Source organism: Rhinopithecus bieti, unplaced genomic scaffold (assembly GCF_001698545.2).
Source record: "Rhinopithecus bieti isolate Rb0 unplaced genomic scaffold, ASM169854v2 scaffold_9919, whole genome shotgun sequence".
NCBI lineage: Eukaryota > Metazoa > Chordata > Mammalia > Primates > Cercopithecidae > Rhinopithecus > Rhinopithecus bieti.
Genome location: NW_016806411.1, coordinates 550,173 through 578,129, shown reverse-complemented (window position 1 = coordinate 578,129; position 27,957 = coordinate 550,173). Strand labels below are relative to the sequence as shown.

General features: G+C 48.5%; 4 protein-coding genes across 4 annotated transcripts in view; 3 read left to right on the top strand and 1 right to left on the bottom strand.

The window, feature by feature from the left end:
- Positions 1–874: 874 nt before the first annotated feature.
- On the top strand, positions 875–3,075 carry LOC108532259 (uncharacterized protein C9orf47). Its single transcript, XM_017876209.1, is given in 7 exon segments — positions 875–981; positions 1,836–1,946; positions 1,948–2,068; positions 2,347–2,566; positions 2,731–2,795; positions 2,797–2,871; positions 3,005–3,075. Coding segments are annotated over 6 exon segments (696 nt in total). The 3' UTR covers positions 2,869–2,871; positions 3,005–3,075.
- On the top strand, positions 2,279–16,088 carry S1PR3 (sphingosine-1-phosphate receptor 3). The gene is made up of 2 exons (XM_017876175.1): positions 2,279–2,566; positions 11,989–16,088. The coding sequence occupies exon 2, from the start codon at positions 12,136–12,138 to the stop codon at positions 13,270–13,272; it is 1,137 nt and encodes a 378-aa protein (XP_017731664.1). The 5' UTR covers positions 2,279–2,566; positions 11,989–12,135; the 3' UTR covers positions 13,273–16,088.
- Positions 16,089–16,689: 601 nt separating this feature from the next.
- The window catches only part of SHC3 (SHC adaptor protein 3), a 174,186-nt gene continuing 162,918 nt past the window's right edge, over positions 16,690–27,957 (bottom strand). Inside the window, exon 13 of the mRNA XM_017876177.1 lies at positions 16,690–24,509. Coding sequence (XP_017731666.1) covers positions 24,381–24,509 — 129 coding nt within the window. The 3' untranslated portion in view covers positions 16,690–24,380. The remainder of the gene's footprint in view (positions 24,510–27,957) is intronic.
- On the top strand, positions 18,425–19,116 carry LOC108532238 (uncharacterized). The gene is given in 1 exon segment (XM_083287444.1): positions 18,425–19,116. A coding segment is annotated over 1 exon segment (660 nt). The 5' UTR covers positions 18,425–18,441; the 3' UTR covers positions 19,102–19,116.

The window sequence follows — 27,957 nt, the reverse complement described above, 5'->3', positions numbered from 1 at the left end:
AAAATGGGAAAACCTTTTTTTTTTTTTTCCAATTAGCACCAGTTCACCTGCACACTTTCACCTAAGGGTTTGACACCCACTAGTGCACACTGCCTGACTTAATTATTTCATTCAGGGTTACAGAATGGAGATTTCCTCATTCTCCCATTTCTATGTTTATGAGCTGGCATTCTTCTGTTCAATTGCTTTCACTTGTGAACCAGGATGCAGGGGGGAGACTTACTCAACAGAATTGTAGGGAGGGCTGTTTCTCTCGAGAGGAGTGGTGAGAAAAGATGGTTTCTACGGGGGCATGGAGGACTCCTTGTCAGAGTCTAGTGTCTGAGCTTTAAGGCCCAGGAAGAGGACAGCAGATGGGGGTGGGGCAGTGGGTAAGTGAGAGGCCCGTGTGTGGGGAGACCCATTGAGGACAGGGACCTTTAGGGAAATGGAGCCTCACTGAAAGAGGAATTTCAGTGATGCCATGGGTCAGATCCCGGGTCTCTCTTAGGGAAACCCGCCATAAAGCATGAGAGCCACATGACTCCTCAGGGCTTCTGGGCTCCAATTCCGGAGACTAGTTTTGGAGGCATCACCACACCTCAAGGTTGCTCTGTTATATCAGGGTAACTGACTTTCTCTAGGAATGGAGACTTGGGTGCCGGTTAAAACAACCCTCAGCCAGTAACCTAGCAGTAAATTTTTCATCATGGGAAGCAACTAATTGAACAGATGTGTTAATGAACCTATTGACCGTTTTGGTGAGTATAGACACAGTGGCCACAGTATGCTGTATTGTTATCCCGGCTGCGACCAATGCCAAAGGAGTGTGTTCCCTTCTTTTCTTGACTTGATGCTGTAGGAGTCCAACAAAGGGAAGCACATTCAGGCCCACATGAAACTTGGGTCAGAAGTGGCTTCTCAGAGCCGTACACCAGACACTCTGAACAAGCTGGAAGGCTGCAGTGCCAGGAGACTCCAGAGTAACACAGGCAAAATGGCGTAGGCGAAACGCTGGGAAGTCCCCCAGCTCCTGAGGGCCAGAGCCTCTAGGGCCGGCAGCCTCAGCAGGCAGGGTCACTTGCCTGCTTCAGCTCAATTGCTGAGGGCTTGCGTTTCTCTGCAGGGAACAGGAGTGCCCCCGACTTCCACTCTTAGTGCCCTTCACCGCTCAAACTGCACCCCAAATAAGCATATGCACCCTGCTCCAAGGGAAGGATGCGCTGGGCTCATCCTCTGGAGGCAAGAGGGCGAAAGACAGAAAGTAACGAGCGGCCTTTGCACAAAGAATCCTCAACTCTCTGCAGCGGCCCCTGCGGCCCCAATCCTGCCGGCCTAGGAATGTACAGTCGGATGACAGGCCTCTCCTTCCTTTTTCGTCTTCTTCCTCCCGCTTCTCTCCTCTCTCCTTTTCCTCCTCCTCCTTTTTCTTTATTTTTTTCCTTTCTCTACAAGCTTCTAAGGTTGTTTCTGTATTCAACCTTAATCATGGCCTTTGCCATTGATTGAAAATGTGGCAGTTCCTTCTCTGGGAATTCTTCTGTTTGAAGCCTTCATATAGATTTATTATTATTATTATTATTATTATTATTATTGCCACACAAAAGGGGCAAATCTGTGTGAGGAAGGGGGTCGCGTGGGGGCTGAGATCCGCCGGCTGCCGGTCTAGGAGGGGCGCTGCTCTGTGCCGGAGTGGGCGCTGGTGCACCAGCAGGGGCTAGGGGAGAGCGCTGCCCCGCCTGGAGTCCAAGTCTCTGCGTGCCTGGGGGTAGAGCGCGGAGAGGGACCAGGCAGGCGCCGGAGGGGACCAGTGCCTAGAAGGAGGAAGCCCAAACGAAAACGCTGTCCGGAGCCAGCCGCCCACCTACAAGCCCAAGCCGGTGGTTGGCCAGTTACAAAAGGAAATGGTCAGGATTGGGACCAACGATAATGATAGTATTAATTCTATTAAGAATCGGCCCAAACAAACTCGTTGTCAGCGCGGCAGGCGCCCGCCCAAGCCCAGACCTCCGACCAGGTTTCGAGCCTGTTCCGGCCGGGTCGCTGGGCGCCCAGGGTCGGCACCTGGAGCTCGCCCGATGAGGGCAGGGTCTAGAGGCCGGCCTGGGGACAGGGGCCGAAGGGCGAGCAGGATCCTAGGGGATTGGCGGGGTCGGGGAGAAGCGGTCCAGGGTGGGGGCGGGTTGGGCGCCCGCAGACCTGGCTGCTTGAGCCGGAGGTGGGGAGGCTGGAGGAGCGCCGGGTTCGGGGGCGGGGGCGGGACGAGGGGCGGGAGTTGGGGCGGCAAGAGGAGGGGCGGGAGCGGGTGTGTCCCGCCCCCGGGCGGGCACGCTGGAAAAGGTTTGGTCCTCTGACGAGCTCGGGCAGAGGCCGAGGGAGCCGGTTCGGGGACAGGGACGGGACTCAGGGACCCGAAGGCGGCGGAGACGCGACCGAGCAGGACCCCGGCCCGGGAACGACGTCGCGAGCCCCGAGACTGCCGGGCTTCCCAGCCCAGCTGGCATTCGAGCGCAGGACCGGGCGCCCCGGCACCGTCGCGCGCCACCCGCCGGGATGCCGGTGGCCCCAGCGCCCTCAGCCGACGGAGGTGAGCGGCGGGCCCGGGCGGGGCGCGCGGACGCAGAACCCGGGTGGGGGGCTGGGGGCCTAAGGACCCACCTTTCCGACAAAATCCCCACCGATCCCGGGCGCGACGGGGACCTGGGCGCGCCGCGGCGGCCGGAGCGCTCCACATCAGCACCCCTCCCCCAGAGCCGCTGCAGGAACGCGGAGGAGGCCTTTGCCACCGCTCCCGGAGCGTTTACAACGGGCTGGAAGCTGAATACCTGGATGAAAGTGGAGAGGCTGTTTGTGGAGAAATTCCATCAGTCGTTTTCCTTGGACAATTAAAAAGTTAGGCGCCCGCAGTGCCAGGGGCTGGGGACGCTGGACGTGGGAGAGGGTTGTGGTCGTTAGCCTGGGAAAATCATTCTTTTAAACAATATTCGCCGGAAAATCAGTTTTTTCCTAACATTTCTCAAACAAGGCAATTAGGTCCGTCAGAATCGGTGCTGGAAGACGAAGTCCCCACAGTGCAATAATGAGGTTCCCACGAAAAATCAGTACGTTGTGTTCGTGAGATAACAGCTAGAGAAGGGGCTTTGGGCTTTTTAAGTCTCCCAATACTCTCTCTCTCTCTCTCTCTCTCTCTCTCTCTCTCTTTTCTCTCTTTCTCTCTTTCTCTCTTCCTCTGACTTTCTGGCTTTGGACACTCCCAATGGCACATTTCTTTGTGGTGTTTTTATATTTAGGTATAAGAAAGGAACTTCTTGTTGGATTTTAAAGGGAACACACCTCATTTTGACCCTTAAACTAAGGAAAGGGGCGCTGCAAGAACAGAGAGCGCTTTAGAAGGTTATTTTTAAATGGAGGCCCACCCTATACATGGTACCCACTCCTACTTGGACCTCTGAGATCTCCAGAATTAGGTATCATTCTAAAATCTGGACATTAGAAGTCACAGACTTTGTATATGACCACATACTCATAATTTATCTTTTCAATATTTTTTATTCATAGAAGAAAATTTTGCAGGCATGGTTAAGAAAAATATAATTCCTAGAAAGTATAAGGGAAGGATTATGTTCTGCAGATATATGACTAACAAGAATAGCTGGCCATGCCCAGGGCTGGTGTTGGTTGAGGAGATAGTGATGGTGCGGGGCGTGTGTGTGTGTGTGTGTGTGCTTGAGGAGTTGTGCAAGTGTTCATATTTGTAAAGTATTATTTCATTGATGCAGACCTCAATGCTAGGTTGAATAACTTTGTTGCCATAGGAGAAGAACCACACATCAGGCTTTTTTCATTAGCAAACCAGTAAATACTCACTTTGGGCCTCTGAAGTCACGCCCATCACCTAATACCTGAGATACAAACTGAAGCTAGCTCTTAAGAGCCTCCCTCTAAGATTTAGAGAGAATGATTTCTCAACCAGTCTTCATCTTTGAAAATGCCGTTTTCCTCTTTATCATCGTGATTTGTATTCAAATGCATGAGTCTCTGATTTTCTACCATATGCAAAGGGTAGGGACTACAGTTTCCTGTAGAAGAAACTTTACATAGTGGCCTGAGGATCTGATTTCTCAGAATTCAGGGATTGGTTTTCCTCTTTCTGGAAATAATGACACTAACTTGATTTCATGGTATCTCTTTCATCTTCCTCAATACATGTACTGTATATATATTTTTATTATATACTGTGGATATATTTTTATTACCAAAAAAAGAATTTGAGCATGCCACAATTTTGAAAAATCGGAGGTTGCCTTGTTGTAGAACCCTTTAACTGCCAGGACTTTGTACTGTTTCCCCAGTGTTACCAGAGCCAGGCCACCAGCCTGATGCAGTCTGTTTACCTTAGCTGGAACCAGGGTGCTGTGGGTTCTATGAGCTGTTCTGTTCCTTCATATTTGGCTTCCTAATTCCTTTCTTATCAGTTTCAGAGCCATTTCCTATGATTCCTCTGCCATATGTTTTCTGCCAAATTAATTGCCTTAAGATTTTCCTTAAGCTTTTGGAGATAATATAATGTTTGAGAAAAAAGAAAAAGAATAGACTGAGTGGAATCGTATCTAGTTACAGTTAATAACACGTTTCAGTTGATGTTACTGTTATAGCTACTGGGCATAAAGTCTCCTTCCCTTTTTTGAATCCTATTTTTGAGGAATTGAGTCTGTGTCTGTAACAGACGCTAGGCCAGTTGGGTCAAATCAGTGATGAGATTATCCAGTGCAAATTGGTGCGCAGTGAGTGGCTCTTCACTGCGCCACAGGCTGGGCTGGGGTCAGCTCACACAGCGAGGCGAGGACCCGCTCCTCAAGCAATGGGTGGTGCTCTTTGGCCTTGCAGATGCCGCTCCATTTTCCTGGCTTCAAAATTTTCCAGATATTTCAATGCCCCTAGAATGACATTCTGACATTCCATGACATGCTGGCATGGAAGCACGAGGCAGTTTGTCTCTAAAACATGCCAGAGAATCTCTTGTCACCACCTAGGCAAAGAACCAGTGGCAAAGTGGCAGCCTCCCAAAGAGCTCATCCCTAATGTGACATCCTGGAATCAGATGGCACCGACACCAGCCCAGTCCAGCCTCTTCCAAGCTCTGTGACTAAGGACAAGTGGCCCCCCCGCCTCCCCTAGCGTTGGTATTCTCCTGTGTACATTCAGAAGGCAGATGCTGCTGTGGGGCCATGTGTGCTATGTCCATGGTGCAAGGTGGCACACATGCCGAGTTACCAGGTGAGACTGCCCCTTTGGGAAGGGGTAGGAAGGATCTCAGGTTGACTTCGTGGGCAGGATGGCTCTTATTTGAATGTGCCTTTAGCCCTCTCACAGAGCCTATTTCCACATCCCTGTGGATTCATCCCTGCGGAAATCTTGAGAGTCATTTATCCTATGCCGTCATGAAGAAGCAGCAGAAGGGAGAAGGTTTTAAAACGCTCATGGACAGGCAAAGGGGTCAAACACCTCCTGGATCAGATGCACTTGCCTTCCCACACACAAGTCTGCAAGCTCAGGACGGTGTTCACAGAGGCAGATGCTCAGGGCCGGGGCCTGAGTTTCCTGGGGCACAGCCTCCATATCTGGGGTTCCCTGGACTATGCCCAGATAGCTCATAATGTCCCAGCCTTATTTGTGATGGAGAAGGACTTGGGGAAAAGCCACCAGGAAGGAGTAAGTCTAACCAGGGAAGTGCACTGACTTGCATGCTTTGAAGAAGCGAAGGGAGAAAAGATACAAAGCCCTCACCTGGTTTGTCTGTAACAGTTGTTATTTCTCAGGGGAGCTGCATTAATGGGCCAAGCGTGTGCAGCCGGGTGTGTGAGCATGCATTTTGCAATGGACTATCTCCAAAAGCAGAGTGGGGTCACCCAAGAAATCCAGAGCAAGGGAAAATACTCATTAGCAAAGAAATTTTGCTGGAGCTGTGAAACGGCCAACTCATTTCCTTTTTAAGTTATTTTAAATGAAATTTTTTAAAAAATCTTGCTTTCCAAGAAATTTTGTTTGTTGGCATATGTTTGGTGTTTTAATTCAATTTGGAGGATGAACTAGTTAATTTCCCTGGGAGTACGTGCCTATTAAAAATATAGCATCCTGCATCTGACCGAGAGAAATATCTTACTATCTTATTGTGCTTTTCTTTTATGCAGAGAGAGAAAGGAGGGTGTTGGGAAGGAGATCAGACTGTGGAAAGATTTTCTTTATTTTTTCTCTTTTTCTTCCTTTTATAGTTTGCTTATTTTTCAACTTGACATGGGTAGAGAGAGCGAATCACTAGTATAGAAAGCACATCTGGAATCCATCCGGCCTCCTCTCTCTGGCTCACCCTCCCCCAGCGATGCTTCTCCTTGAGAATGGGGGGAAGGCAGGCACCTCTGACCTTAGCAGGGCCTAACTTGGGGTCATTCACTGCAGACTTATCTTCTGAAGGTGTCTTATTCCTTCTCTACAAAAAAAAAAAAAAAAAAAAAGTGTTGCTATTAAAATGCTTTGAGGTAGGCTGGATGATCCCAGCTTGGTGAGGATGACATGAAAACTCTTAGCTAATGAGCTGTTTATTGAGTAGAACTGAGGGAAGCTCAGATGTGAGCAGTGTCTTTCAGTAAACATGGAAAGACTGAAGATGCAGACAATCAAATACTTAAGTATCTTGAAGAGCTGGGTGGTGGGCAGGGTCTGGCCAGTCGGTCAGGGAGATGTGTTAGTGCAGTACTTGGAAGAGAGTGGAACATCTAGGCAAGGACGTGCCATGGAGGTGGGCAGTGGGAGCAGCCCAGCGTCAGTGTCTGTATGGGTTAGAGACCACCGCTAATGAGGAGGAGCGTCTCTACTCTGCAGCTGTCCGTACTCCTGTGTCTTCCGTAATGTGCCCAGCTTTCTGAATATATACAAAACTAGTCTGCAAAGAGCAACATGTCTCAGCATCTGGCTTTATTTCTAAGTGTTCAGGTGGAATTTAAGCCGTGATCAAATTTACAACGTCACTGCCAGCTCTGGACACTTGCTTTTGGAATACAGCAAAGAGTGAACACTAATACTGCATCAGTCTTGCCCTCTGTTGGGTGCCACCCCTCCTCCCCACACCAGTTTGGCAAGATGAGATGGCTGGGGTCTGGGAAGCCCAGTGCCTCCAAGTCATGGTTAAAGCCCATCCCAGACACCAACACACCGCTCACAAATCAACATCGGCCCTGCAGAAACATGGACATGTGTTCGCCAAGAGAACATCCTCAATCAATCCCAGCAGTGCTACCCGATGATAATCAACACATGGGCCATGGAAGAAATTACCCCATGTCCATCAACAAGAATGAATAGAGGGTAGTGTATGTGCCCACACCATGAGAGCAAGAAGGACTATTCAGCATGCAGGTGCATCTATGTGCATGACTCGCACAAGCATCTTGGGGAGAGGAAAGCAATGGACACAACTGTATCCTGCAGGGTTTCATTCATGTGAAGGTCAGAAGCAGGCTAAACTCACCTAGGGGAGAGTCCTAGCCCAGGTAGTGGTGATGCTTGGGGACAGGTGGTGACTAGGAGGGGCACAAGGAAGGCTGCAGGGTCCAGCCCATCCTCTTGCTGGCCTGGGTACTGGTCTCACTGATCTCTGTGTGGTGGGGCAGGCAGCCTCCCAGGCCTGCTGGTGCCTGCAGTGCCCAGTACTCCTGCAGTCCCTGGCAGTGTTAGTACCAATCCTCCAGAGTGGCTGACTCCCCTCTTGCCCTGAGTAGGGCTCGCTGACTCCAGGAGCCTCAGGCCGGGGTGGGCTTCGAGCTTTCTTCCAGCAAACTTGAGGTCTGTGGCTGGTACCCCTCAGGAGCGGAGGGGAACTCTTGTCCATGAGATGCTTTTAACCGTGTGCAATAATGTGTAGATGCATCCAAAATCAATCTGGCCTTTAGCCCAGCACTTAACTCTTGGGATGAGGCCTGCTTTGTAAATGTTGATAATCCAGAGAAAATGAGCTTTTAGATTCTAAAGACGCCAGATATCTTCCACTTAGGCAAAATGCGGAGAATCATATTTAACAAAAGATGTTCTGGACAAATATGCTTCTTGAGGGATGAATATTTAATTATAAGGGAAATGATAAATCGAACATTAATGGGAAAATATGTTTGCCCTCAAGATTCCTGGTTTTGATGGGTCTCTGGCAAATCTTATACTATGTTTATTGGCGTTATTTTATTGCTGGTTATTCGTCTTTAATTGTTTGCTTGTTTTCTGCTCTGCTCAATTTTGTATGAGCCTGTGGAGCCATGGGTCTATTCACCCGCTTCTCTCCACTCCTGGGAGCAAGTCCAGATCTGGCTGTTGGATGCATGGCAAAAGCAAAGGTGTGGAGAAGGTTCAGAGGAGACAGGACAAGTAAAAATGGTAGGGTCAGGTTGTCATGGGGGAAACTGAGGCACAGGAGGCAAACTGAGGTAGTACAAGAACAGTCTGAATTATAACAATATGCCAGTGTTACCTAAAAGGATGAGGAACATGGAGATGTGCTTGAATCCCTACCTGAGCGGGGGACAAGGGGCCTCAGGCATCACTGATTGGAACCAAGGTTTGTCTGCAGCTTGTCAGTTTCTGTCCCAGAAGCCCCACATACTGGAGTGGGTATCCCAGCGATGCTGTGGGATAAACCAGGACACTGTGGTGTCATGGACAGCTGTCTGTCTGCCAGGTGAAGGCCCCTCTAGTTGCAGTGTGAGCCGGGCAGGTCATCCGTTTGGCAGCATGGTGACGGCTCTGGCCCCAGCTGCTATGGGAGGGAGGATGCTGGCACAGGGCACTTCCCACAGACTGCCTTTGCTCCATGCCTTTTCCATGAACATGAGTGACTGTTCATGTGGGAAATGGCAGAGCCCTTGCGGCCCCCCTCAGCACTGTGCAATGGTACGGAGGTGGCAGGAGACCGCCTGAGGGCCCAGGTTGTCCTCATACCTGGCTTCATACCAGGGTGCATGCCGGGCACAGCACGTGTGTCCCCGAGAGGCCCCTGATCAGGGTGGAAACCCAGCAAAGTGAAAATCAGAAATATTGATTCTCCAGTCCCTGCTCACAGATACAGAAAGAAAGAAAGAATAAGCAATACTAGGCCTGGCATGGTGGCTCACACCTGTAATCCCAGCACTTTGGGAGGCCAAGGCAGGCAGATCACTTGAGGTCAGGAGTTCAAGACCAGCCTGGCCAACATGGTGAAACCCCGTCTCTACTAAAAATACAAAAATTAGCCGGGCGTGGTGGTGGGCACCTGTAGTCCCAGCTACTCAGGAGGCTGAGGCAGGAGAATCGCTTGAACCCGGGAGGCGGAGGGTGTGGTGAGGTGGAGGGTTTGGTGAGCCGGGATCGCGCCACTGCACTCCAGCCTGGGTGACAGAATGAGACTCCGTCCCCAAAACAAAACAAAACAAACACACACAAACAAACAAACAAAATCTAAAGGGACAGTATCTTTTTAGCACCCGTCGTTGTACAGGACGCTGGGGAGGGTACTGTGGACTTACCCTTGGTGGAAGGTCCCTGTGTGAAAGGAGAAGCTCAATGCTCAGAAAATGCTGCTGCCTGTGGTCCTGCCCCACTGAAAGAGACAGTTTGCCTTTTCGAATGTGGCCACATCAGAGAAAAGTCACCAGAGCTGAGATGATTCCAGAAAATGTTACAGAGCAAGTAGAATTGGACTTGAGGTTTGAAGGATGGGCAATATTTAAATAAAAATCAGAAAGGGCAGAGAGGGAGGGGCTGGGGGAAAGGCTGCCCACTGGACTGTCCTGTTCACCTCCAGGAGAACCTACAGGTGAGACATGGTCTCTTCTCAGGTGAATGGGGAGCCAAGTAGGGCTGGCGTGGATGAGCCACGCTCGGGGCTCAGGGAGGCAGGCCCAGGGCCCTGCACTGCCTGTCATGGCTCATGAGTGATGGGAGAGACCTGGGCAGGCAACCCCCTTTTGTCCTGCATCATCAGCCCGACTTGGAACTTGGCTGCTTTTTCTTTCTGCAGTTAGCAGAGGGCCTTGACCAACACATAAGCCTTTCTGCCAGCACTTGGCATTCCAGCTGACCTCGACCCAAGGCCTCTGTGACTTCAGGAGGCGGCAGCTGGGAGGGGTCAGGGCAGTTCCAGGCAGAGCACAGACGTCAGCTCGGACATCCCACCCCCCACCAGCCCCCATCCCTGTGGTCTCCAGAACAACTAACACCTTCACGCTCCAGGACACTGGAAAAAAATCTTTGCAAAGAAGCAAGGGGCCATCTCAGAAAATGCAGGACCCCCAAATTGATGTAGAGAGAGGACTTTGACAGCATCCACCACTACGGAGGGTCACGAGGATACAGAAACCATCTGGAGCCACCTCTGCTTCTCAGCCCCAACCAGGCAAGCCCCAGATCTTCAAGGGACTGATTTGTACCTGGGAATAAACTCATGGGTGGATGAGATTCAGTCTATCACACCCTAAAATGCAGAGCCCGTAGTATTGGTGAGTGGTTCATGTGTCTCTGAAGCAAATTTAGGGCTGTGGTTCAAACATTGTAAAAGTTAAAGAAAAAAAATCACTGGATACACACAGTGGGCTCTTTTAAATTAGCCTCATTTGAACTTACATATTTAACTATTCAAATAATAAATGATGGCTGGGCGCAGTGGCTCACGCTTTACTCCCAGCACTTCAGGAGGCTGAGGCAGGCTGATCACTTGAGGTTCAGGAGTTTGAGACCAGCCTGGCCAACATGGTAAAACCTCGTCTCTACTAAAAATACAAAAATTAGCCAGGCATGCTGGTGGGTGCCTGTAATCCCAGCTACTTGGGAGGCTGAGGCAGCAGAATCACTTGAACCCAGAAGGTGGAGGTTGCAGTGAGCCGAGATTGCACCATTGCACTCCAGCCTGGGCGACAGAGCAAGACTCCGTCTCAAAAAAAAAAAAATTTTAATAAAATAAAAAATAAAATAAAATAAATGAGTCCACTGAAAGCGGTTTCTACCTTGATAGTTGGGTATGTGGCATCATCGACATCACAGAAGGCTGATTGATATTACCTGTTACCAGTGTGGTTGAGTGCAAATGTTTGAGGTCTGGTGGGGGAAGAGTTTGGAATTCAGAACTCATCGAGGCCTTCACTTACCACTTTCTATCTCTTGCAGTGCTCCCAAATGTGCCGCTTCTGTTGGCTCACATGCTCCCACGTAGTTCTATCTGATATTCAGGGCTCTGAATTTCAAGCCAGACTCAGTGAGTGTGATTGTCACTGCTTTCCTGTCCTTCCTTTATCCTCTGTAGACTTAGGTCCCGTTTTTGCAGGTTGATGTTCCTTCTTCGCTGGGTCCTGGACTCGCTGCTCACCAGTGCGGTGTCTGCATGGGCACTGCCCAGACTTGCACTGTTGGTCCCTCAATGACCGCATGGTCAGGCCTCAGGGCTCTCTGCCAGGCCAACCTACAGCCCATTCAGACCTGATTTCTGGGCCTGGATCCAGAGGACGCCATCTGGGAAGGGAGGGAGCTTCCCACGATACCACTGTGAAACTCACCAGGGAGGTCTTGGAAATTGAACAGGCATCATTCAGATTCCATCCTGCTTTTTGGTCCTGAGAAAATCTTGCTTTTCCCTGGGTAACTGGGATAATGGGTCACCAGCTCCCGTGCCCTAGATGAGGACTAGTTAGCATTTTCTAGTGCCTGGAGATTTCCAGATGGAAGCTGTATTTGGGTCTGTGTATCTTTGTCACAGGATTCAATAATTCATGCACTGAATTTCCCTTCCCTGCAACTCCAGACACCAAATCGCTTCCCATGGTCTCACCCAATCACTTAGGAACTTAGCCTGTGTCTGAAGACCCTCTGTGCAGCCTGACGTGGCCAGCCATCCCAATACTTCCACGTTTTTCATGCCTTTCTCCAACAGCGTGGCCGTGGCCCCTTAGGCGGCGATCGTTTTATCAATGGTCTCTCCCTCTTTTTATGTGTTGGCAGGAGCCCTTTTTCAACGCCCTCTCTGGAGTCTGGCCTGCACGCTTTGCTGAAAGAAGCCAGAGCCTCAGCCCTGCTTCCCTTTGAAATGAATGTTCCTCGAGCGCCCTCTCGTGGATTTTGGGGCTAATCGTCTGTGAATGCCCAGAGATGGCAACTGCCCTCCCGCCGCGTCTCCAGCCTGCGCGGGGGAATGAGACCCTGCGGGAACATTACCAGTACGTGGGGAAGCTGGCGGGCAGGCTGAAGGAGGCCTCCGAGGCCAGCACGCTCACCACCGTGCTCTTCTTGGTCATCTGCAGCTTCATCGTCTTAGAGAACCTGATGGTTTTGATTGCCATCTGGAAAAACAATAAATTTCACAACCGCATGTACTTTTTCATTGGCAACTTGGCTCTCTGCGACCTGCTGGCCGGCATCGCTTACAAGGTCAACATTCTGATGTCTGGCAAGAAGACGTTCAGCCTGTCTCCCACGGTCTGGTTCCTCAGAGAGGGCAGTATGTTCGTGGCCCTCGGGGCGTCCACCTGCAGCTTACTGGCCATCGCCATCGAGCGGCACTTGACGATGATCAAAATGAGGCCTTACGACGCCAACAAGAAGCACCGCGTCTTCCTCTTGATCGGGATGTGCTGGCTCATTGCCTTCACGCTGGGCGCCCTGCCCATTCTGGGCTGGAACTGCCTGCACAATCTCCCGGACTGCTCTACCATCCTGCCCCTCTACTCCAAGAAGTACATCGCCTTCTGCATCAGCATCTTCACGGCCGTTCTGGTGACCATCGTGATCCTCTACGCACGCATCTACTTCCTGGTGAAGTCCAGCAGCCGTAAGGTGGCCAACCACAACAACTCGGAGCGGTCCATGGCACTGCTGCGGACCGTGGTGATTGTGGTGAGCGTGTTCATTGCCTGCTGGTCTCCACTCTTCATCCTCTTCCTCATCGATGTGGCCTGCAGGGTGCAGGCGTGCCCTGTCCTCTTCAAGGCTCAGTGGTTCATCGTGCTGGCTGTGCTTAACTCGGCCATGAACCCGGTCATCTACACGCTGGCCAGCAAGGAGATGCGGCGGGCCTTCTTCCGTCTGGTCTGCAACTGCCTGGTCAGGGGACGGGGGGCCCGCGCCTCACCCATCCAGCCTGCGCTCGACCCAAGCAGAAGTAAATCAAGCAGCAGCAACAACAGCACCCACTCTCCGAAGGTCAAGGAAGACCTGCCCCACACAGCCCCCTCATCCTGCATCATGGACAAGAACGCAGCACTTCAGAATGGGATCTTCTGCAAGTGATCCTCTCCATGCGCCCTGCTCTGCGGCTGTGTTCTTATTTATTGCATGCATCGCTTCCACAGGGGCCCGTCGAGAGCTGTGACTCGGGAGAGCTACCCTACTTTGACCAACAGCCTGCCCAGTGTGGACGTCTCTTACAGAGGGGGCCCGAGGAATCACCACCCCATTTCAGTGTAGACAACGTACCTTGTCCGCTTTGGGCTCCAGAGCCTTTCAGATGTCCTAAGCTGCTGACATCATCCACAGCCTTCTGCTGAATCCCAGACACCCTCCCTGTTGTTCACAGAGAGGGAAGGTCGTGGGCTACATAATGCTGTGTGATTCTCCATGTGCCTCTGAACGGTGTTTTGATGATTTACACTACATTTCCTATGCATAGAATGGATGCTTGTGTATTCGTACATCTCTGTGTTACACAGAATTTGTGTTGCAGGTGTTTGCCATGTGGTACATACATAGAATCTCCATACAACACACAGGTAACAGGTTATACAAGTGGGTTCGGACTGAACCCCCGGTACAAGAACATGGTTGTGAACTAGGTGGACATGCCATCCCTGGTCTCCTTAGACTGACATGAAGTCTCATGTTCACCAAGTTTTTGAAGTTCAAATTCTCCAAAAAGGGCTTGTCCAAGGCTGGCCCCAGATGTGAGGGTCTGACCCACACCAGTCCTGTGTCCTTTCAGTCATTTGTCCCTGCGTAATTTTAATCATATCCCAAAGTCAAATGATGTGATGGTTTTCAGGTTTCTGCAAATCACAGAAAAGCCAGTCGAGATCACGCAGGAGCTTGTGCCCCCAGGCGGGCCAAAGAAAGAGCCTATGAGTGAGCAGCAGAAGCAGACGGCTGACCTGGCTCACCTTCCCATACCACTGGGGCAGGGGTCTGCTTCAGGAAACAGAAGGTGTCTAGGAAATGAGCAGAGGTTCACAAGACAGTACTTTGATTCTATGTTGAGTTTGTTTCTATATTAGAAAAGCACCAAGTCAGTAATCCCCCGGGCGTCACAGCTGAGTAGCTGTGGCCACCAGCAGTTTCACAGCTTCCTGAAAGCTGGGACTGACTGTGACTATCAGTAAGAGAAGTTTAATTGTCAGGTTAGAAAATGTGATCTGGCAGTTGATGCATTCTTCAAAGTGATCTATTGTAATAATGCCTACATGATACTGTAATTTTACTTTTCAACATAAGTTGAACCTGTAGCAGTCTGTTTACCTTGTAAAGGGATTACTTAGAAGACATTTTTGTACATGCTCTTCCCCAAGGATTGTACATGTTATACAAATAGATGGAAAGAAAAGTGAACACGTTTGTAGAACTATCAATAAGCACATAGTTGCCGTGTTGAGTTCTCTTTAAAAACAAAGACAAAACCAACCAGCCTTCAAAGGAAGCTGACATCAGAATCCCCTGAAGTATTTGAGGTTCAGTGAGCATTTGCCTGAATAAAACCTAAAAGAGTGGTCTTAACACATTAATAACTTTTTCTAAGAGAAATTGATTCCTGTTTTGTCATCTGATGCAAGTTGCTCTTATAAAGAGACATTTTTGTGGGTTCAGGCTAACTCACCTCCATGGGCTGACCAAAGACTTTTCTAATTTTTGTTACTGATGAGATGAAACCTATTTGTAAGGAAATCTTCCCCAGGAGCATTTCTGTTGCCTTCTTGACATCAATGAAAACTAGCGTATCCTCTTGTGAAATAGCATGAGAAAACCCAGGGCATTTCTAGGACAGTAAAACATTAAAGTACTGGATTAAGAAAATGACAGACCAGGTGCGGTGGCTCACGCCTGTAATCCCAACATATTGGGAGGATGAGGTAGGCAGATCACCTGAGGTCAGAAGTTCAAGACCAGCCTGGCCAACATGGTGAAATCCCATCTCTACTAAAAACACCAAAATTAGCTGGACGCGGTAGCGCATGCCTGTAGTCCCCGCTACTCGGGAGGCTGGAGAATTGCTCAAATCCGGGAGACGGAGATTGCAGTGAACCGAGATTGTGCCACTGCACTCCAGCCTGGGCGACAGAGCAAGACTCTGTCTCAAAAAATAATAATAATAATAATAATGAATAAAATAAAACAACAACAAAATGCATCGGAGAGCCAAAACATTCAGTATTGCATTTTCACATAGGTGATGAAATGACTTTGGAACTTTATCTGTGTTATAGTTATGAGTTGCTTTGGGAGCCTTGGAGCTCTCTCTAGCTATTGTTCATAACGCTTTGCTCCATAACCCTGATGTCCCCAATATCTAAGTATCTCAGCCTTCATCCATTAACTGTACTAGGGAACCCACAGCCGCCATTCCCACTAGGAGGTATCAGTGTTTGGTGTGACATAAGGCTCCCTTGAAATAACAAGACTTTTGAGGAATCTGAATTAAAAATACATCAAAAAAGTAATTGTGCTGATTTGCTAAATGCAAAACATAATCACCTTTGATACCAATGTGCTCCAATAAGTCTAACTAGCTAGCCAGCTGGAGATAATTTAGCAGCTGACTGTTTCAAAGCCCTAACCTTGAAGTTTGGAAACAGGTGGTCTTCTGTGCTGCAGAGAAACTATGCATTAGATCTCTTTTCAATTAGAAACCTTTACTATTTCTGATGTATGTTTGTTAAAAAAAAAATAAAATAAAACCAAAAGCCTTCGTGTAAACCCACTCTTGGGAGGCCGTGGGATGGGATTGTTTTATTGTTTTCACCGGGCGCCCTCCCCACTACAGGGGTGCGCACTGTTGCAGGCTTGCTACCCACCTGTGTTTCTCAGCATTTCAGGAATTAAACCACATGCAGAACCCCAAAGAATCTTTCCCCTTTCTTCTTCTTCTCCACTATCATAGGTGGTGTTTTCATGAAACTTCGGTGCATTGGGTGCTCTTTACACCAGTTTGGTAGGTCATACTGTTTTGAGAGTGGTCTTTTGGTAGGGAGACATTTGTAAGAGCCATGGCAGCTCAAAGACATGGGACCTCTTGTCCTGCCCCATTTGCTCTTGTTTATGCAGCAGGAGAGAATAAATCAGAGCCAACCCTTGCACACTAGCTTTCTCCCATATGAACGGTCCATTTTAGCCTCTCTGACCTGCGTGCTATGTAAAGAGGAGGCCAATGCTTGGCTGTTCTGGTAGCGATGCTTGTTACAACTCATGATGAAATGACCCAACGCAAGTGAGGACACAGCTGCCCACCCTGGTGCTAGAAGGTAAGGTGAGTCCTCCAGGAGTACATCTGCCAGGATACATTTTCACTCCACAGCCTTGGTGGGTGGGACGAGGCTTTGTTGTAACTGTTTTTTAAAAAGTCTCCCAGGGAACCACTGACAATACCTCCTTCCTAGAGAAAAGTTTCAAGCTCCCCTCCTCTCTTTAGTGAGGCAATACAAAATCCATCATCCAAATGAAAGATACTTTTCACAATAGCCTTTATTGCCTGCAGACTTACATGTATAGTCCTTGAAACAATTAACTGTTTAGAAAATGGTTGCTTTTCTCAACCCTTGAGCCAGTTATTCCACGCTGGTAAGACCCTTTCACAGAAATGTAACAAGGTGCATTTTATAGAAAACATCTAATTAAATCACCAATTTCATGCTTTTAAATTGTATCTACAAGTGCAAAACTGCAACACCCAAATGTTTTTAGTATCTAAGTCAGATATCCAAAGGTTAGCTACATAATCAGAAATGCGCACACCACTGTTCTGATAATAAAGGCACATTTTCCAATAACCAATTATAACAAGAAGTGCAGCATTACCTAAATTGGGTGTGTCATCTTCCCCTCATGGGTCACAGGATGACACTGGGGGATGCGATGCCGTGCCTGCACTTGGCGATCCCAGGAGCACAGAGATGCACCAGACAGATCATGAAGGGCTCATGCTTGGAAACCACACCATTTCCTGACAGAGTGAAGGAATCGCCGTGGATTCATCGAAAGGGAGGAGGGAATTTAAGCTAATTCTCTTCACCTGCTGTGTTGTCAAATCTCTAAAACATTGACCAGATAACTTAGGTTTTATCATTTGTCATAGAACAAAGATTAGAGAACTTGAAATTCATTTTGTATTTCCACTCCTCAGGAACGTCCAAAAAGCCAGTTCTGTTCCAGTATAAAGTAGAAAGTGGTGAATTGGCAATACGCCAAGACATAGACCGTTACCGTAATTCTTTTTGTTTCACAAAAGTTAATGGAAACAAAACAACTTTCAAATAATATTCATTTGTCAATATGTATAATTTGCCATCCAAATGCTTTTTAAAAAGTTATTATCCTATTATTACACATTAAATTTACATGGAGTTGTCTCCTAATCCTGGGATTTTAACACCAAATGTTTAATTCTGAATACAAAGAAACATTCACATACTTAATTTTACAATATTCTGGAACAAGTTATATTCAAAAGTCAAATGAACAGAGAACATTCCACTTGCAACCAACACATAGTTGTTAACAAAATTAACCCCATTAATATTTAAAGATGGATTTATCCATTAATGCCTGTTTTAATTGCCACTTGATTTTGGTGGTTAGAAACTTTGGTTATGGTAAAAATGACCACATGTGTGGGAATTCATCACCTCAAAGCTCGGGACCACAGCTCCCCATGCGCGTGTTTTTCCGTCTGCAGTATTTCAAGGTGAGACAATAAAATAGTCACCTAAAATTGTATGAGATTTTATTCCTGGTGCTTTTTCAGCGAGAACCGTTTTCCAGCCCTAGGGAAGGAGCCTGTGTGTTTTTGGCTGGAGGGATTCATCAATTCAGAACATCTGTGACAGCCAGGAGGAGGAAAGAAGGGAGGCTGGGATCACCTCCCGCCCCTTCCAGCACCTCTACTGAGAGTGGCAACTCCAGGCTGTCCCTCCCCATCCTGAGCCTTCCACGCTCTCCTCCATGCCACTAACACTCAGTATCTGACACCTGCAGTGCGAAGCCTCCAGAGTCCCCAGACTCACCTGGGCACTCCGCTCTTGTTGGTTCTAGTTTACTTGGACACACGGTTACCTTAAGGCTTGTCACACTCCAACACCTTTGTGTGTGTGTGTGTGTCTATTTCTTTCTAGGTTATAAACTCAGGCAGAGGCCTCATACATTCACTTCTCTATCCCACGATTCCAGTACAGCATTGGCCACATATTAACTAATGTGCAAATGAGCCCAAGAAGCTGGCCAGAAACCCCAAGAGACTGTGCCAAGTACATGCAGCTGCACCTGGGAATCCACCAAAGCATGACATCACGAGCACAGCCTCCTCCACCACACCTTCCCTTTCTCCTCCTTCCCCGCTGGCCTCAGACAGCTATGCATGGCTGCATGAACAAAGGTCTAAATCTAGACTTGTTTTAGCCTCCTCTTCCCTTCTTCTCATCTTTATTCTGCCTCCACCTTCTTCTTTCCATGTCTTCCCCTGCTGGCTTCTCTGTCGTTTCCCACAGTGGGTTCCCCCAACCCCTGTGGTCCTCATGTCCTGTTCTTGTTCCCTTTGTGCTGGATCCCACATCCTACAGCATCCAGGACCATCCTCCATGGCTGATGCCACAGCCTGCCAATTCCCAAATTCTTCACGTTTGTTTGACTTCCTAGTTAGTTGTAAAACCAAAGCCCAGGGAGGAGTCCCAAGGTGCACAGCACAGAGTCAATCTGCATGTGTACAGAGATGCAGATCCGTTTTTAATCAATGTAAGTATATGCATGTATGTATATACATATGCAATTCACATTCACAAGTCCTGGTATAAAGTTGCAATTTTTCTGGGTGCTATAAAATGTGCCAGTTTTAAAACTGTGCATTTGTTGCTTGCAAACTTATAAATATGTATAAACCCCATTATAAATAAATTGTGGCTGGCAGATGGCATTTAAGCTGCCAGCAATGGTTGCATGGAGTTATAAATGCTTATTAATTCTCCACTTTTAAATTCACAGCACGGACACTGGGATCTGTGACATGAAGTGGTGTGAAAACATAATTATAAATTAGAGGGGGGAAAGCCATCAATAAGAGACAGGTAAGGGCTGGAAACTCTCACTAGTGAGTGATTCTCAAAGTCAAGACTTCAGAGCAGCTGCATCAACATTGCTTGGAGAATTTTTGAAATGCAAATTCTCGGGCCCCACTCCAGACCTAGGGAGTCAGGAACTTGGCGGGGCCAGGGGGTGGGAAGGCCTGCAATCTTTGTCTGAACCAGCTCGCAGGGTGGTTCTGATGCCTGCCTTCCACTCCAAGTCTGCTTGTCATGAACGCCTGTCTCTCGGCCCAAGGACTTCCCCGGCTTGGGAAGCATGTACAGGTGTGTGCAGGGCCAGTCAGAAATTGTTTCCAGAAACAGCCTTCCATAAGTGATAGACTGGGTGAATAAATACCCCATCCGTCTCCCCGCTTTGCTGGGTTAACTCTGGGGTATCAGCTCTGTCTCTCAGGGTTCCCCAGTGGGATTCGGCTCCAGTTGTGCACACGATGGTAACTTACTTGATAACGCATGTCTTCCTCGTCAGCTTCCTTCTCTCCCTACTCCCGGGATCTTCACTCAAATAAACTATATACCCTCAAGTCCTCTCTCAGGGTTTCCCTCTGGAGAAACCCCAACTAAGACAGAGGAAACAGAAACACTGCCTCTTCCATCTGAATGACTCAGGCTTTTATGCATTTCAAGATGGAGCACAGATGTAGAACCCCAGGAGGGAAGCACTGCTCGCCATTTCCATGGAGCGGGGGGTGAGCTTTACATACAGGTCCAGGACTGAGAGTCCTGTGCTCTTTCCTAAGTTGATCCCCAGCCCCTTGCATGGCTCCAGTTTCCTCTTCTGAAAAGCGGGGCCCCCAGCTGGGCTGTCTTGCCAAGCTCCCTGCCCTGTGATCCTTGTGGAGCTGACAGTTCTAGGTTGGCACTATGTCCAGGAGTGGGTTTGTCCACTTCATCTGTCTTAGAGCCAACTTTGAAAGTTCCACGGGAGAACCTGAGTATTACTCTGAAACCCACTGCAAGGTCTGTCTAGGTCCTGCAATGACCTCTTTGCGATCTTTCCACAATCCTCCTACTCACTCCCAATCCTACTGTCACCGTCCACAGAAAGGGATTTATGGACAGCATGCAAAGTTGGGCCAGCAAGAGAGAACGGATGGGCACGTTGGGAATGCAGAATTTTAGAAAATCATTGCGCTTTACATGTTTCATATATTTGTCGATCCCCAGCACTCCCTCAAGCTGGGAACATGTATAGCCCTGCAGTGTAGAGCACACCAAGGCTCAGAGAATTCCAGCAACCCGCCTGAGTCCATGCCGTTCTGGGTGTGCCAGGGTGGAGGCCGGATGGAGGTATCTACTCGTGGCCAGCACTGCCCCTGCCCCAGGAACGCCTACAGTCCGAGGCTTCTGCCCAGCTCAGCCCAACAGAAAAAAAATGTGTGACCGCCCTTCAGGTGGCAGCCAGTTTGGAGGAAATGAGGACCCAGACGTCCGTCTTAAAGCATTGCTTATAGAAAGAAGCTGCCCAAGTTTCAGATGCTACTGAAAAGGAAAGCTTTATTTTGGGAGCCAGGGGCCACCTTCAGAATCCTAGTACCAGGCATGGAGGCTGGGCCGGACACACATGTCCACTGTGCCCCCGGCACATGGGCCCTTTAGGATCCACCCTTCCTGAGCCTGTCCTTCCTTTTAAGTTAGGCCTTTACCTATACACACAGCTTCTCATTTCCTTTCTTCATTAGAAATTACCCACGACCTCCTCCACCTCCAGGAGGCCCTAAAGAAGGCCACATATGGCCCAATCAGGCCTTTGTCCATTATCCCAACATTGGAGATGGCCTGACAAAATAGCTGCTCGCTCATCAAGGCTGAGCGGACGCCCAGTCTTTGGGCGCTTCTGATATAAAAAGCAGCAACAGTGGTGTCTTAAGCACAGGATTTAAGATTGAGTCATTTGACTGCGGTGTTTTTCACCTCCCCACCTGATTCTCCAGTGAGCTACTCAGAGGCAGCCTTGGAGGTCAAGAATCAAAGCTGAGTTAAACCACAATGAGCACCCCCATGAGAGGCCCAGCCGGCCTCCGCGGGACAGAGATGTCATTTGAAGCACAGCTGATTCATTCGTGGGGTTAAGGGAGGGGGGTAGGGGTCTCTAGGGCCACTCGGTAAGAGCAGAGGGGCCGTTTTAGGACTGCTGGCCCCCACCTTGTACTCCCAGAAGACATAGAGTTTGGGGTTAAGTGTTGGGGGTGCCCACTGGAGGGGCAGCAGGGCCCAGGTGCACTCTGCAGGGCCACAGTGGCCCAGCACAGCAGCAGCGACTGTGCCCTAGAAGCCTGAGGCCCTGGAACGCAAGGTATAGTGCCATTCCCACTGCATTCATTGTTCAGCTTCCCTGCCCTGCCCAGGCAGAGATGTGGCCTGAGAAAGGGTGGGGAAGAGGGGCCCAGGCTAAACAGGGAGGAGGCTCCACTGCTTTTGCCTTGGAATCCTGAGCTCAAAGCACAGGCTGGCACACAGCAGGGCTCAGGAAATGCTGAGTGAGCAGAAGGGCTCTGCAGCCAGATGACAACATGGTCTCCAGCAAGGTGTGGCACCAGCCCCAGCCTCAGTTTCCCCTTGTGTCAGTGAGGCTCACAGGAATGGCCCAGCACACGGTGCTGGAGGGAAGAGTTGGGATAACTAATGTGCACTCTAATCCGCTTTACAAATGGAAGGGAACAAAGATTAGAAAATTGCTGCCATCTGCTATGTCTGAAGCCTGCTCATTTCACTGGCACTATTCTAGTGTAACCAATATTATAATCTGAGATTTAAAATGTATATTTTGAATTAATATTAAAAAGAAAAAATTTGACTCCAATACTTTGAATTTTTAAATTGATTCTCATGCAAAAAAAGTATTATATATATTTTCTATCACCATCGAACTAGACACTGACTTCACAGCAGGAGCTACTAAAGCTGCAGATTACCATTCAAGTCCCCCCAAGAGAAAAATAAAGTATATCAAATGTTATAGCATTCACAGCTCCTAATTTGCGTTTCCTACTTTGCTATTGTCCCTGAATGTTATAATAGCATTTTGACCTTTCACAAATGGGGAATGCACGAATGTTGAAAGAAGGTCATTTCGCACATTTTTCTATGTGGTGCACAGGCGCACACAGGTGGGTCAGAGCTGTGTGTGTCTCTCCAGGGCTCCTAGCCTCCCAGAGGACAGATGTGCAGGGCGGCTCTCAGAGCATCCAAATCAACACTGTCTCGGGGCAGAAGCCTGATGCAGCTGCTGCCAGCATCCCCATGCAGCCCTCTGCTTCTAGATCACTAAGCAGAGTATCCACATGATGCCTGAAGCCAAAACCATTTCAGGAAACAGTAGCTCAGTCTACATTAGTGCCAGACTCTCCAGAGTGTCAATCCACTGCAGAACATTATAGAACACTGACTTCACTGTCATCTCAAATTCATTGGACTCTCAAAGGCAAAACTCCCCTAGAAACCCATGTATGAAGGCTGGGGCCTGCCCTGACTCATCCTCACTGGTTAGCTCTAACCTATCCTTCCATCTGGCCACACACACACCCCAAGGCAGAAATGGGGCTCACACCATTGGCATTAGAACTTAGCAGTATTATTATCTGCCAGAGTTTTCAGACTCCTTGTAACTCTCCTTACAGGATCAGATTTATCACTATCCAACTCTAAACATGTTTAGGGTGTCTTTCTGTTCTGCTGACCTGTGCCCTACAGGGTGCTGTACCCTGTTGGGGTCTCACCAGAACGAGAGCCAAGCTGCCAACAAGCAAATGGATCCATCTATTCTTTAAAGGGTATCTGTGAAAATCACAGGGCAGTCTCAGCTGAGATAGTATTTGAAAGCCATAAACATTGCCAGTTTTCTAACACCAAATAACTCCTCAGGAAATGACAGTATTTTACCTGGAAGAAAGGGAGTCAAGACAAAGAGTGGGGGTGGGCACAAGCTCTTCCCTGCAGCAACTGGGAAACCTTGTTGGGACAGCAGGCCTTTCTCCCATCCCTCGTGCCAGAGGCAGAACCTCAAATGGATTCCAGTGACTCCTGGGCTTCTGGCACATGCAGCCCCAGAAGCCTCAATGCCTGAGTCTCCGGGACTGAGCTCTGGGATGGGTGCCTGCTCTTGCTGTCACACAGGCTTCTCCCCTATTGTATAAGGTGGAAGGGGGACTTTACTAGCAACTACCACAAGCAGCCTGTAGTCAACCGCTGACGAGAGGGAGCTGCAAACAGGAACTTGCCCTGGCCACCCTTCTACAAATACCCATTTTAGCATCAGATGCACAAGAACAGGGAAGCACTCGTCAACCAAGATCTTGGCTGGTGAAGCTTATTTTGTGCCATTTTGGCATGAAATGAATTCTCAAGTACTCCTCGCACAACTGGGGTCAAGGGTGGTGGGGTCCGGTGCTCAGCAGGACCCGGAGGAGCTGGAGTGCCACCTGTTCTTTAGTGAAGCTGCAGTGAGTCGTCTGGTGCTGGACACCCCAGGCACGTGGAGTGCAGTGCAGGGAGCACAGGAGGTATCCTAGGGAGGCCAAGGGAGGATGTCTGCTCCCGCCAGCAAGCACAGTCATGCCTCAGAACAAGTATCTCATAGCTTTCAGTGCAGGGCTAGGCATGCTCTGAGCAGCACGCCTTGCAATTCCATCACAATTCTGTGCTTCTATTCCCCTCCAATTGTGCTTATTAGGTAAAACTGCAGGCTACACCTTCCTAGTGGCATTTCCTGGTGGAATGGGTCAGTTGAATTAAATTTTTGCCTGGACAACTACAGTCAAACTTATTTTTTTTCATTAAAAACATACAGCACAGAACATTAGTCTTACATCTTTCTTAGTCTTAAAAAATATAAATATAGAGGGATACTTTGTACAGGATGTATAGGTATGTACACCTTTAATATGCATATGAGAAATTCAGAACCAAGTTTACGAAACTTGACCTTAAAGGAAGCCTTCCTTTTGAAGCTTTTGAAGAAGGCTCTGAGCCATAGGCAGCTGTCCCAGTTCCTGCAGCCCCGATTCCAGTCCACTCCAGGTCCTCCTGACCTGGTGCACAGTGCTGGGAGCAGCGCTGGCTGGGTCACTGCTTCCTCTCCACTGGCTGCTGGAGGCACAGCTCACTCCCTGCAGAGACGATGGGCAGGCTGCTCTCTAGGTGGTGGTTGATGAGGTGGCTGATGCTGTCAAAGACTCTGTCTTTCGTCCGGATCTATGAATGAAGCCAAGAATGGTTAAGCACATACCACAGGCAGTAAAAAGAGAACATGCTTTGCTCAGAATCAGCCAGACCATCTGAACTGGCCCAGAAGGAAAGGAGGAGGGGACAAGGGGCTTCCTCCACTTTAGAGATGCTGTCTGCAAAGACCCTGGTCACTAGCAACGGCCAATCCATTTCATTGGTTGGGCTCACCTCCAAACTACCTGAAGACCTTTCAGTAACCATAAGCCCAGGCCCCTGGGACTGAGCTCTGGAATGTCTCAGCCCACTGTCCTATAGGCATGGCCTCCCCAACCTTCACCAACCAGGGCCGCCTCACCTGTCTCTCCTGCTTCCTCCCTGGGAGGGAGCCCTGCACTGGGCTCTGCAGTCTCCCATGACCCTCCCACCTCTAGGCCTTTGCATGGCCATCTCCTGGCCCACAATGAGTGTCTTCCATCTGATCCTGGCCCCACCTCAATGCCAGCACCTCTGGGCAGCCTTCCTTCCTCCCCAGGCATCCTGGGCACCCACCAGGGGCAAGCTCCACAGTTCCCCAGAGGAGCTGCTATTGCCCCTGCAGTCCCCGACTGGAGAGTGAGCCAGGTTGGGTCAGAAGTACAGGCTCCATGTTCCTGGGCTTTCAATTCTACAGCCTGCCCATAAATTTTAATGCCATGTTAGGGGAAAGGAAGTTGAACACTCTGCCCTGCTTGCTGGCCTGCACTGTGGTCCCTGGGGTCCATCAGCTGCCTCTACTCTGAGCTGGCACATTCACAGATATGGCTCACACTTGAAAAAGGTGGGGTGGGGGCTGTCAGGAGCTGTCTTTTGAGGAATTCTGGACACAATCCCCTGGGACTTGCATGTTTGAGAAGTGGGAGATGGAGGCAGAAAGCAGCCACCTGGCTATGTCCATTCACCCTCACAGGCCACCCTTGCGGTTATGCTCGAGGGTCAGTTGAATTCCCTGGCTTCGCTCTCCAGCCTTAGTAGGGGTCTCCTCTCCATCAGTGTGTGCAGATGAATTTCCAGGAGCCCATCCTTTCATGGGACACCCAGCTCTCCTCGTCCTCCTGCAGGGACTCCCGAGGCCATGTTCGTTCTCCGGTTTTCCCCAATATTATCTTTTCCCCAAATTCTCATTGTCACTTCTGCTTCCACTAATGTGGCCACTCTTGCCTCTCCCCCTCCGTCAACCTACCAAAGAAACATCAGCCTCTGAACTTTTAACCACCATCCCGCCCCTACCCCAAGTCTATACTTCAGGTGTGCATATTGGAAGTCCCTACCCAAGGTGCTCTGAGAAGCTCATACCATCTGCTCATGGCTCTACCAACTAGCAGCTGAAGGAACAGAAGAACTTTGAAATTAGAGTGTTTTCCTCCTGCAGGAACCCTCGCCACCCATCTCTGTAAGCACCAGAGGGAGAAGAGCTCTCTGGACCAGAGGGTCTCCTGATTTTTGGGCACTAAGCCTCACTAAGGATGTAACCTATTGGGCAAGTTCAGAAAGGAAGCTTTTGGCAAGACTTCCCAGCATCTTTCTCCTGAAGTTGTTTAATTCTCTTGGGGCTCCTCAGCATTCCTGCCCCAGAAAGACCCCCTAGGTGACTCAAGCAGCATACTTATTTGGAAGCTGGGGGCACCCAGGAACTCGGCTTGCGACCAGTACTGGGGTATTGCCTTAACATTGACTCCTTACTCTCATTCCTTAATGACTGACACTCACGTAAGTTCTGAGCAAACTGGAATGGGTGAAGCGTGGTTTAGGGCAGGGAAGTGTCTGAGACAATAGTCTCAACCTGGTCTCACCTCCAAACCTCCTGAGGACCTTTTAGTAACCACAGTCCAGGCCCCAGGCCAGTTCCATAAGGAGCTCAGGGTGTGGCCTGGGGACCAAGTGTCTTAGGCTCCTCCAGTGATTCCAACATGCTGTCAAAGCTGAGAACCACCAGTTAGCATATTTCAGTATATAGGCTGGCCAACATAAACACATATATATGTATTTACTGACTAAGGAAGTAGAGAGGCCAGTTCACTTCTTTGCCATAAATACTGAAGTCTGGCTCCTGTCCAAAGAACTTACAGCCGACAGAACTCTCTGTGTGGACCCACCTGTTATGCACTAGAAATGCTGATGGCTGATTAAAACCACTGGGCAGCCAAGACAAACCAAGACTCCAGACACACCTGCAAGGATTCTGCCACAGTGAAGACACATGGAATGTTAACCCCAGACAACTGGTTGAGGCTGTGCATAGTAAAGAGGAAATAAAAATCAAGATGAAAGCCTTCATTCTAGTCAGGCTACAGAAGAGACTAAAATGTACATATACTAGAAATTTTAAAAAGTCTAAAATTAATCATCTAAGCTTCCACCTTAGGAAGCTAAAAAAAAGAAGAACAAATTAATCTAAAGTAAGCAGGAGGAAAGAAATAATAGATAAAAATTAGGGCAGAAATCAATAAATTGAAAACAGCAAATCAGTAGAAAAAAATAAATGAAACCAAAAGTTGGTTCTTTGAAAATATCAATACAATTGATAAATCTCTAGCCGGGCTAAGAAAAAAAGATGATAAGGCCCAAATTATCAATATAAGAAAGAAAAGAGGGGACCCCACAAGAGATCCCATGAACATTAAAAAGACAGTAAAGGAATACAGGAATAACAGAATTCAACCTTGTGGCCAGTTTATCAGGTTCTTATTTGCATTTGATTTACAATATTCCCAACATATGATAGGTTTATTGGGATGTAAGCTCATCCTAGGTTGGGGAGCATCTGTATTATGGATGACTCTATGCTCATAAATTTGATCATCTAAATTTCAAAATTCCTTGAAAGGCACAACCTGCCAAAACTCATACAAGAAGAAACAAACAACCGGAATAGGCATATATATATTAAAGAAATTGAACCAATAATTAATAACCTTCCAAAACAAAAAATACAAGGCCTAGATGGGTTCACTGGTGAATTCTATCAAGCATTTAAGGAATAATTTATTTCAATTCCCTACAATCTTTCTCAGAAGATAGAATCAGAGAACATACGTCCTCATTTTATGAAGTCAGCATTACCTTAATACCAAATCCAAAGACATTAAAAGAACTCTAACAGAACAGAGCACTCAGAAATAATACCACACATCTACAGCCATCTGATCTTTGACAAATCTGACAAAAACAAGAAATGGGGAAAGGATTCTGTATTTAATAAATGGTGCTGGGAAAATTGGCTAGCCATAAGTAGAAAGCTGAAACTGGATCCTTTCCTTGCTCCTTATACGAAAATTAATTCAAGATGGATTAGAGACTTAAATGTTAGACCTAAAACCATAAAAACCCTAGAAGAAAACCTAGGTAATACCATTCAGGACATAGGCATGGGCAAGGACTTCATGTCTAAAACACCAAAAGCAACGGCAGCAAAAGCCAAAATTGACAAATGGGATCT

Excerpts from the sequence above, each read along its gene's own strand:
- S1PR3 (XM_017876175.1), top strand. The coding sequence starts at position 12,136 with ATGGCAACTGCCCTCCCGCCGCGTCTCCAGCCTGCGCGGGGGAATGAG.